This window comes from Bos taurus, chromosome 5, assembly GCF_002263795.3.
Source record: "Bos taurus isolate L1 Dominette 01449 registration number 42190680 breed Hereford chromosome 5, ARS-UCD2.0, whole genome shotgun sequence".
Taxonomy (NCBI): Eukaryota; Metazoa; Chordata; class Mammalia; order Artiodactyla; family Bovidae; genus Bos; species Bos taurus.
In genome coordinates this window covers 116,278,666-116,289,805 of record NC_037332.1, presented here as the reverse complement: position 1 = coordinate 116,289,805, position 11,140 = coordinate 116,278,666, and the positions used below count along the sequence as shown (strand labels likewise).

General features: G+C 62.0%; 1 protein-coding gene across 2 annotated transcripts in view; it reads left to right on the top strand.

Annotated features, from left to right (window-relative positions):
* Positions 1-5,030: 5,030 nt before the first annotated feature.
* The window catches only part of WNT7B (Wnt family member 7B), a 54,471-nt gene continuing 48,361 nt past the window's right edge, over positions 5,031-11,140 (top strand). Inside the window, exon 1 of one of the 2 annotated variants that reach the window (XM_024992829.2) lies at positions 5,031-5,645. In XM_024992829.2, the coding sequence (XP_024848597.1) occupies positions 5,575-5,645 (71 nt within the window). In that variant the 5' untranslated portion in view covers positions 5,031-5,574. Of the gene's footprint in view, positions 5,646-9,768; positions 9,998-11,140 lie in introns of those variants that run through there. The other variant, XM_024992828.2, reaches the window with a different exon arrangement.

The window sequence follows — 11,140 nt, the reverse complement described above, 5'->3', positions numbered from 1 at the left end:
AACAGGCAAATTTGGCCTTGGAATACGGAATGAAGCAGGGCAAAGACTAATAGAGTTTTGCCAAGAAAATGCACTGGTCATAGCAAACACCCTCTTCCAACAACACAAGAGAAGACTCTACACGTGGACATCACCAGATGGTCAACACCAAATCAGATTGATTATATTCTTTGCAGCCAAAGATGGAGAAGCTCTATACAGTCAACAAAAACAAGACCGGGAGCTGACTGTGGCTCAGATCATGAACTCCTTATTGCCAAATTCAGACTTTTGAAGAAAGTAGGGAAAACCACTAGACCATTCAGGTATGACCTAAATTAAATCCCTTATGATTATACAGTGGAAGTGAGAAATAGATTTAAGGGACTAGATCTGATAGATAAAGTGCCTGATGAACTATGGACGGAGGTTCGTGATATTGTACAGGAGACAGGGATCAAGACCATCCCCATGGAAAAGAAATGCAAAAAAGCAAAATGGCTGTCTGGGGAGGCCTTACAAATAGCTGTGAAAAGAAGAGAAGCGAAAAACAAAGGAGAAAAGGAAAGATATAAGCATCTGAATGCAGAGTTCCAAAGAATAGCAAGAAGAGATAAGAAAGACTTCCTCAGCGATCAATGCAAAGACATAGAGGAAAACAACAGAATGGGAAAGACTAGGGATCTCTTCAAGAAAATTAGAGATACCAAAGGAACATTTCATGCAAAGATGGGCTTGATAAAGGACAGAAATGGTATGGACCTAATAGAAGCAGAAGATATTAAGAAGAGGTGGCAAGAATACACAGAAAAACTGTACAAAAAAGATATTCACAACCAAGATAATCACGATGGTGTGATCACTCATCTAGAGCCAGACATCCTGGAATGTGAAGTCAAGTGGGCCTTAGAAAGCATCACTATGAACAAAGCTAGTGGAGGTGATGGAATTTCAGTTGAGCTACTTCAAATCCTGAAAGATGATGCTGTGAAAGTGCTGCACTCAATATGCCAGCAAATTTGGAAAACTCAGCAGTGGCCACAGGACTGGAAAAGGTCAGTTTTCATTCCAATCCCAAAGAAAGGCAATGCCAAAGAAAGCTCAAACTACCGCACAATTGCACTCATCTCACACGCTAGTAAAGTAATGCTCAAAATTCTCCAAGCCAGGATTCAGCAATACGTGAACTGTGAACTTCCAGATGTTCAAACTGGTTTTAGAAAAGGAAGAGGAACCAGAGACCAAATTGCCAACATCCGCTGGATCATCAATAAAGCAAGAGAGTTCCAGAAAAACATCTATTTCTGCTTTATTGACTATGCCAAATCCTTTGACTGTGTGGATCACAATAAACTGTGGAAAACTCTGAAAGAGATGGGAATATCAGAGCACCTGACCTGCCTCTTGAGAAACCTATATGCAGGTCAGGAAGCAACAGTTAGAACTGGACATGGAACAACAGACTGGTTCCAAATAGGAAAAGGAGTACATCAAGGCTGTACACTGTCACCCTGCTTATTTAACTTATATGCAGAGTACATCATGAGAAACGCTGGACTGGAAGAAACACAAGCTGGAATCAAGATTGCCGGGAGAAATATCAATAACCTCAGATATGCAGATGACACCACCCTTATGGCAGAAAGTGAAGAGGAACTAAAGAGCCTCTTGATGAAAGTGAAAGTGGAGAGTGAAAAAGTTGGCTTAAAGCTCAACATTCAGAAAACGAAGATCATGGCATCTGGTCCCATCACTTCATGGGAAATAGATGGGGAAACAGTGGAAACAGTGTCAGACTTTATTTTGGGGGGCTCCAAAATCACTGCAGATGGTGACTGCAGCCATGAAATTAAAAGACGCTTACTCCTTGGAAGGAAAGTTATGACCACCCTAGATAGCATATTCAAAAGCAGAGACATTATTTTGCCAACAAAGGTCCGTCTAGTCAAGGCTATGGTTTTTCCAGTGGTCATGTATGGATGTGAGAGTTGGACTGTGAAGAAAGCTGAGAGCCGAAGAATTGATGCTTTTGAACTGTGGTGTTGGAGAACACTCTTGAGAGTCCCTTGGACTGCAAGGAGATCCAACCAGTCCATTCTAAAGGAGATCAACCCTCGGTGTTCTTTGGAAGGAATGATGCTAAAGCTGAAACTCCAGTACTTTGGCCACCTCATGCGAAGAGTTGACTCATTGGAAAAGACTCTGATGCTGGGAGGGATTGGGGGCAGGAGGAGAAGGGGACGACAGAGAATGAGATGGCTGGATGGCATCACTGACTCGATGGATGTGAGTTTGAGTGAACTCCAGGAGTTGGTGATGGACAGGGAGGCCTGGCATGCTGTGATTCATGGGGTCCCAAAGAGTCAGACACCACTGAGCGACTGAACTGAACGGAGGGGCCAGAGGTGCCAGCCCCCTCCATGTGGGTTAACTCAGTCAGACATCAGAACCCCACACGGTGTAAGGGCTATTGCTGGTCTCATGTAGCCATGAGGAAACCCAGGTTGCAGAGCTTGAGCGCTTTGCCTGACGTCACACAGGGAAGAGGGGCTGAGACCACTGAGCCCCACTAAGGTGCCCTAAGACCCATCTGGGGTCCCCAGGGCACCCTGATTCTGGATAACTCTTCATTTGGGCATCAGCATGTCTCCACATTTGTTGAGTGCCAGAACCCCTTTCCTAGCAGAAGCACCCTGTCTGCCTTCAGCCAATCGTTCCCCCACCCCAAACAGATGAGGGACCCTTGGAGCCAGACCCGGGCCACCACCTTGTTCACGATGTCTGGAGCTGCAAACCCATTTGGGAGGAGGGGTGGGGGGAGGAGAGATGGGGCTGGAGGAGGCAGGAAACTGCCTGTGTCTTCAGACCTCAGAGCCTTTGGAATGGACCCCGGGGACCCAGGCAGGAAGGGACCTCAAGCATGCGGCCTCTGTGTGTGTACGCGCAGACACGCGGAGAAGGCTTCCTAGAGCTCTTCCACACTAGACTTCCGCCAACCGTGGAGCTTTTCAGGAATCCCCTTGGAGATGCCAACAAGAACCCGGACCCGACACGGCCGGGCCGGGAAGCCGCCCAGACATACCTGCTCGGCCGACATTCGGCCCCGCGGCCAGCAGGGGGCAGCACGACGCTGCGCAGCGGTACCCGAGTCCAGAGAGGCGCGCTCTGCGCCCGGTTCTCCCAGGGAAACTGAGGCCGGGAGCAGCAGGCAGAAGGGGTGGGCTAACCGAGGCGTCTCACCCGCCGGCCGTCACCCCTCCTCTCCCGGCCCCACCACGCCCGGATTGTCCAGGAGCTGCCCGACCTCGGAGGTCTCCCTGCGCGACCCCGATCGAGGTCGGCGGCCGGGGTCCACGGGGCATGAGGTTTGGGCGGTCGCCGAGGCTCCGGGTCGGGGAGAGGCGGCCAGTGCGGGAGAGGTGTGTGTCTTTTATCGAAGTCCAGACATACTCCGCAGGTCCCCGGGATTCGCCCCATTATCGGAGGTGGAGACTGAGGCTGGGGGCAAGGTGGCCCCCGGAATCTGGGCCCAGATGGGGCCACGCTGTCCGCCTCGCAGTCCCAGGGCCCCGCGTGGCCCAGCGTCCCGCGACACCCCCTCCCATCCTGGTCGTGGAGAGCCTGCAGCCTCGCGTCTCACGTCGCCGCCGGGTGGCAGCATCGGCTCGCGCGCCCCAGCCGGCACACCCCCGCTCCAGCCACTGGCAGCTAGGGCTCGGCCGGACCCTCCGGTTTGCAGGGCTCCGTTTCCCATTCCGTGAAATGGGGTGACATCTGGGGGGCTGGGACGCAGAGAACACTTGGGGGTGAGGCTGCTATAGTCATGTCTCTTTTTCTGTGCCACAGTTTCCCTGCCTGTGAGGCTCTTCAGCGTCCCTCTCATCTATCTGTGAACGCTCCCTGTCTGCTGGCTCTGCTCAGCTGCACCGGCGGCCTCCGATCAGAGGCCGAGGAATGGCCCGCGTCTCCGTGGTGGCAAAGGTTTAGGGGATTTGCAAGGATTAAGAGGGGATCAGGAGCAGGGGGTCGCACAGCAGGGTGAGGGGAGCAGGGCCCTCAGTGTGGGGGCGGGTAGGCTAGGTGGGGCCCAGGCTGGCTGGAAGTGAAGCGCTGCCCCTTCCCGCGCCTACGAGTTTCAGGCCTCTGTCGGTCCTCTGAAACTAAGTACTTCCCAGTTTCATCCTTTCGCCCAAGAGACGTCCAGATCTGTACCCCCCGAGCAGGACAGGCGTCTGCCCAGGGTGGTGCTTAGGCAGAGGGCCACGGACCGGCCCTCTCCAAACAGAGCTTCAGCCAAAGGCAGGCCGTGTGCCCACCTGGGTGCCCGCTGGCCGGCACTGAGCCAAGTCAGATGCTCCAGTACGCGAGGCACCACGCTGGTTCTGACCTTGCACTCTGGGCACTGCAGAGGAGAAGGTGCAGACCGAGGAGTTCGGAGGTGATGGGGAGAGCAAGCAGGGGATCCTTGGGGTGGGAGCCTCCCACAGAGCCAAGGAACCCACCTCAGCATCCTCCCATCTGTCTCCACCACGGTGCTCAGCCAAACAGCTTCCCAGGGAGGTCATGGAACCAGTGCCTTGCATCTGGCCAGGCCTGTCTGTCTGTCCGTTTCCTGTCCCTGCTCTCAGTAAGCGCCACCGGCAGCGGTCCTGACAGGTGTGGGGACCCGGGGGCTGGAAGAGGGGCTCTGATTGAGGTCCTCGGGGGCTGGCAGAAATGCCTGTGCGAAGGGCGTGGTACGGGTGGACCCCAAACGGGGTAATTTCTGAGGCGTAGGGGAAACGTGCCCAGAACGGGGATGGGTATGGGTGGTCTCTCCCTTCCTCCCTAGAAACTGGAAGCCCAGTGGCTACACCGCCCGATGGGGCCACTCCTGCCGGGCCTCCACTCCCACCCTCGCGGGCCCCTCCCCAGGTGTCTCTTCGGTGCAGCGCCCTCCCCGCGCACCCAACCCCCTTCTTCCCTCTTAGTCTGGGCTCAGCGATCCGAAGGGAGCCGGCCTGGGGAGGGGGTTCCGGGGGAGAGATGCGTTCGTGTGTCACGGGGAAGGGAGGAGAAAAGGGAGGGGAGAGGCCGGGAGCGAGGGAGAGAGAGCGCGCGGCGAGCGAGGAGGGCGGGCGGGAGGCGGGTCCTCCTACCTGGGGCGCGCTCGCTCGCTCGCAGCTCGCTTGCCGGGGCCGCGAGTCACCTGGGGAGGCCGACAAGTGCGGACACATTGGCCGCCGCGGCGCTCGGCGAGGCGCGCACGGCCCCAGGCGGCTGCGCCCAGCGGAGGCAGCGCCCGCCCGCCCGCTCGCCCGCCGCGCTCGGGCCCCGGCCCCCGCTGGTGCTCCCGGGGCCCCGCGGTCACTCAGCCCCGCTCCGAGGTTGCAGCCCCCGTCCCAGGTCACTCCCACAGGCGCACGCGGCGGCGGCGGCGGCCCGGGCTCACCATGGTGGCAGCGCGCGCCCAGTGCCCGCGCGTCGCCGGCCGCCGGAGCCGCAGCGCCGGCTGAGCGCTGTCCACCGAAGCCCCCGGCTCCTGCCCGTCCCTCGCCCGGCCCGCGCGTCCCCTCCGGCCGCCGCGGTCTATGGCGCAGCCCCCCTCCCTGGATCATGCACAGAAACTTTCGCAAGTGGATTTTCTACGTGTTTCTCTGCTTTGGCGTTCTCTACGTGAAGCTTGGGTGAGTAGCCCTGTGGGCAGGGGCGGGCGCCCAGGATGGGAGCAGCCGGTAGGAGCCGCCTCCAGGGGCTCCCCGCGGGGACCGGAGCGGGGCACGGGCAGCTCTCGGGGATCCCGGGCTGGCCTGTGTGTTGAACCCGCGGCCCGGCCCGGCGGAGACACCGCTGAGCCCCTTGAGCGGCGGGTACTCGCGAGGGGCGCCCGGACCAGGGCCGGGGCAGGGAGAGCAGGACGCGCGGGCGGCCAGGCTCGCGGGTAGCGGCGAGCGTGCCCGGCGCGTACTTTCACCTGTTTGGGCTCCAGGCCCCGGGGGTGGGACGCGCCTTCCCTCCTCCGGGCTGCGCTGGGCGCGGAGCCCGGGCAGAGCGCTCGCCGCCCAGAGGGCGCGCCGGGGCGGGGGCGGGGGGCTTCGGGCTGCCGAGGGCCCCGGGCGGGAGGGGGGCGCACCCCCTAGGAGCGAGCGCGCAGGCCTGGGCACCCGCCACGGCACTTCGTCTCTATCCATCACCCGGACGTGTTGAAATTACCTTGACAACTCGTCGGGCTGGCTCGGAACGGGCCGTGCGGGCGGCCGGGCCGCCTCGGGCTCCGTCCGGGCCCCGCCCGCCCCGGACCCTCGGCCGGGCCCCCTCTCGCCGCGCTCCCCCTCGCGCGGCCCGGCGGGCGGGCGGGCGGGCGCCCGGCGGGCCGTGCTCGCTGCAGTAGCTGCTCCGAGTCGTATTTCCACATTCCTGAAGCCAGCCGAGTCCTTACCTGTTGAGCTGCGATCTCCTTTAGACGGAATCTGTCTCGGCCTCGCTCGAAGTCGGGGGCGGGGTAGGGGGCGCGCAGGATGACCGCGACGGGGGCGCAGTGTACCTCCATCGCCCGGACGCGCGCTGCGAGCCTACTGTGCGCCGCCAACGGTGGGAAGGCAGGCCGGTCCGGCGGCGGGCAAAGCCAGTGAACAGCCCCGAGGCAGGGCCGGCCGCGCCGCGGCCTCCCAGGCGGAGAGGTAGAAGCAGGCCCGAGAGCCATTTCATCCATAGCCCCTGGTCCGTCGCCTCCTCTGCCATTTTACAGATGGAGAAACCGAGGCCCTGGGGCCGGTAGGGACCGAGGCCAGTGGCCACAGAGGCAGCCTGGAGGCTCCCGCCCTAGCCTCAGTCTGCAGGCCTGGGCGGGCGTGCCTGCGGCTGCTGGTGGCTCTGTTTATCGTGGGTCTGTGTGCCGGCTGTGTCCCTGGGTGTTTGTTTATGGGTGGTGAGCGCGCAGGGCACTGACTGTACTCGGGTGGGGGCGGGGAGGAGGCGCTGTTTCCCCGACCCCGGGGTAGGCAGCCCCTGGGATTACTCTTGCTGGGCCCTGTAAAGTAATAGGCAACCCCCTTGCGGGTCCTGCTTTCTGCTGCCTGGTCCTCAGCACCCAGGCCTTGTGGCCTTCTGGCGGCCCTGCAGGTGGGTACCTTCGCTCTTCTCGTTGTAAAGACTGGGAAACGATGGGGCAAGGGAGGCCAAGCCACTGTCCACAAGGGTGAGAGGCAGCCGGGACAGGCACCCTGACCATGCCCCTAATACCCACTCCTCAGCAGGGGGCCATCTGAAAGCACCCCTCCCCCAGCTGCGGGAAGGGCTCTGTGAACCCACCGCCACCTACCCAGCCCTGGACAGTGGAAGGAGCTGAAGGGGGTGCCCAGCCTGAGCTCCCAGAGCTGGGGCCAGGGTCCCCTCACCCCCAGTTCTTCCTGAGCCCCCCTCTCCCCTCTGGCAATGGGACTGAAGCTCTGGCTGCCCTGGACAGGGTGGCAGCTGGTGTCCGTGCAGAGAACCCAGGGAGTGAGACCAGTCTGTGCGCCCTGGCACCTGTGCCAACCTCCCTGGGAGTACGTGAGACAGCCAGGCGGGGGCCCCAGCTCTATCCTCCGCGGGCACCAAGGAGCCCTGGAGGGGGGACTCCTCCCCTTGGCGTGCCCCTTAAAACACGCTCGCCCAGTCCTGGGAGGGGCAAGAAGACCGGTCCCCAAACGCCCCTGTGGAAGCACATCCAGGAAGCCAGAGAGTCACCCTGGGGTGGTCTACCAGGGGGAGGGGACTCAGCCCTGGCCCCCATGGCATCGATGGTGCCTGCGTTAGGAAGGGAGGGGGATGCACGAGATGGGGAGTGGGGCAGCTGGGCCAGATGTGGTCTAAGGGGCTCGAGGACCTGAAGCCTAGTGCCCAAGGAAAGGTCTGGGGCTCCACCCCCGTCACACCTCACTGGGTGGCTTTGGGCAAGCTCTTTCACCTGCCAACTCACCTTCCCTCATCTGAAACTTGGGGTAACACTCACACCTCCTGCCCTGGGCGGTGGGAAGGTCAGTGCCGGGGTGGGGGCCTTCGCTCTGGCGGTGAAGGAGGTCCCAATCAAGTCAACCCTTTCTTGTTGCTAATGACATCACAGCCACCGCAGGCACCCGGGGACTCCTCCAGGACCACGAATCACAGGAGTGTGGGTTTTAGAGTTCCAAGTAAATATCTGAGATCGTGTATATTGGAGGGACTACTCCGTGATCACAGCCGCCTCCCCCAGCCTGTACCCCCATGTTTTTCAATGTTCAGGGAAGCTTCCCTCACCCCCACCTCGACATGTGTGTTGTGTGTGTGTGCACACACACACACACGTGCCCCACAGCCCCGATGCCAGTGCAGATGTGCAGCCCTGGGGAGCCTCTGGGCTGGCAAGAGGGGAGAGCTCAGCCCCTGGAATCCTTTTGCTGATTGCGGCCCCACGAGTAGACGTGCCTTGGATTTCGGGCAATTTCAAAACAAATGGCTCTGAGCAACCTGTAGGATGCTGCCCTGGAGGAAGCCAAGCCGGGGCTGGACCGAGCCACCTGGGGTCCAGGCACCCTCTGCCCCTGGAACTGGGGTCATGAAGTCCCAGGAGCAACCTTGCTTCCTGCCCTCCCCATGCTCTTGGGGTTCAGGGGGTTCATGAGAGGCAGAAAGGCCCAGAGGGATGAAGGTCGAGGCGGCGGCCCCTCCTCCTGGGTGTTAGGGACAAGTCTCCATGCCAGCTCTAGAAGCCAGGAAACCTATTCCCTCTGGGACCACCGGCCCCACGCACAGGCCCCTCTTTTCTTGTCCTTGTCCCTCTTTGTGCCTTAACTCCTGCTTAAAGGATCTACACCGTATAGAGAGACATTCGTATGCAGCTCCGGGTGGGCAGACGAAAGGAGATGGGACTCAAAACCAGCTTTTTGTTTGGGGCTTAAAAAAAAAAACAAAACAAAACACTGGAAGTTCAGAAAAGGGTGTTCTCCTGGGTTGGCTCCACCCCACACCTGTCCCAACCAACCCCTAAGAGGAGGGTAAAAGAGTGAGGTAGAGGAAGCCAGGGTTGGGGGCTTCTGTGCACTTGTTTGGCGGTGTGTTTCCATTGTCAGGCTTTCCAAAGAGGCTCGGAGGCCGGAGCCTGCAGAGATACCGGTGCGCTGGTGCATAGGTGAGCCCTACCACGCTGGGCCCGGTTGGCCATGGCAGTGAGCGTCTGCGACCCACAGCCCGTCTCCCCAGACCCAGGGGCGCACGCAGGCAGAGGCGCAGCGAACACAGTGCATTTGGGCGCACACACCTGCACCCTCACAGACGCGCCCACGCCGCCGCAGGCACGCACAGGCATATGCAGGCACGTGCATGCACACAGGAGCACAGAGCCTCGCACAACACCCCAGAGGAGCGCACGCCCCCGCGCGGTTAGCCCGCCGTGCCTGCCCCCCAGCTGCACCCTCCAGCGCGGACCAGAGCGGTGGGGCTCGCCGAAGTCGGTGGGGAAGCTGTCCGAGCCAGGGTGGTTTGGGCAAGCCCTGGAGGCGGCTCCCGCCGCACGCTTCGGTCAGCCTCCCCTTTAAAAAAACCCGCCCGCGGAGGAGGCGGATGTAGGGGTGGCCCGTCCAATGGCAGCTGGGCGCCTCAGGAGACTTGAAGACGTGAGGCTGAGCGAGCGACAGAGCTGGTTCCGACCGATCGACGGACGGAGGGCCGGACGGCGGGCGAGGCGCACCCAGCGCCCACGGCCCGCGCCCCCACCGGGCCCTCCAGCCTCAGCGCGCGCGGCAGCCCCAGCCCCGGCGAGATGCGAGGCCCTGGAGGCGGGGCACGGGCGACCGCTGCGCCGGGGCCCGCGCGCTCGGATCCCTAGCGCCCCGTTCCGCCGCCCTGCCTTGGGGAGGGTCGCGGAGACCCCGGCCCCAGCCGGCCCCCGCGCTCTGCCCGCGGGGCCTGCGCGGCCCCCCCGGGAGCGCCGGCCCACCATGCTCCTGCTGTCGCCGCGCAGCGCGCTGCTCTCCGTGTACTGCCCGCAGCTCTTTCTCATCCTGTCCAGCGGCAGCTACCTGTGAGTGCCGCGGGCCGCACGCGGGGCGGGCGGGCGGGCCCCCGTCCTGGGCTTCCGGCGGCGGAGCTGGGCTCGCGGGGAACGCCGCGGTGAGGTCCCGGGGCGGGGCGCCGGGTTCCCGGCACGCGCGGGAGCCGAGATACTTTGGGTCTCCTCGCCGGGCTCAGCCGCCAAGGTTGAGGAACTGGGGCGGGGGGCGGCTGAGGCAGTGAGAGGTTCTGGCTTTGAGGTCAGAGAAAGGGCTGCCCGCTGGAGGCCTGACGGCGCCGGTAGACCGACTGCGCGCACCGAGCGCGAGGTCCGGAGGGCGCGCGGGCAGCGTGAAGATGCCCGGCGCGTCCCAGCCAAAGTCCTGGACCAGCAAGGTCCCCCTCCTAGATAAACCCACGCGGCCCACACGGCCGTGCCACCCTCGGGAGAGCCGAACGCACACGCCCGCTGCACCGCGTGCACACTGGCGCACACGTGCACAGCGCGTCCCATCAGACAGCACCCAAGCTGTCCCCCGAGTTTGCCGAGGTTTCACGCGGCTTCCTGCCGCGCCGAGCGGCCGGAACTTCACCAGGGGCGAGGCGGGGCGCGCAGTACCCGCGCGCGGCCGGCCGAGGTGCGCCCGGCTGTCCCGGGCAAGGCAGCGAGAGGCGCGTGGGCCCGCGTGCGCGTCGGGCCGGGCAGCGCCCGCCGAGCTCGGGGAAGCTCCGGGCAGGGCCCGACCGGGCCCAGGGAGCGGAGGGGCGCGTCGGCGCAGCGGTGGCTTCGCCGGATTCTCTAATGGGACGCATATGCCCTGGCCTCCGATTTTAAAAAGACGTTTGATTTATGGAACCGCCGTTTGGGGGAACTGAAGCTGGATGCTACTGATTAAACCTCAGGGCCAGTGCTGCCTCCCCTCCCCCTCCCTCTCCTTTACACGCGGGCCACGTCCGGGGTCGCCTAACGCGGCCGGAGGGGGCAGCCGCTGCCTTCCCGCTCTGTGTGCCACCCCCGCCCCCCGCGCGGCCGCAGTCCTAATAAATCGCCGCTCCCCCACCCCCTTTTAATAGAGACGCAGCCAATTTCTCCTCCAGCTCCTAGGAAATTACTATCCTACCAGTTTTCCTTCTATAAATAGTCGCGCATCTTGAAACAAAAGTTCGCAACCGC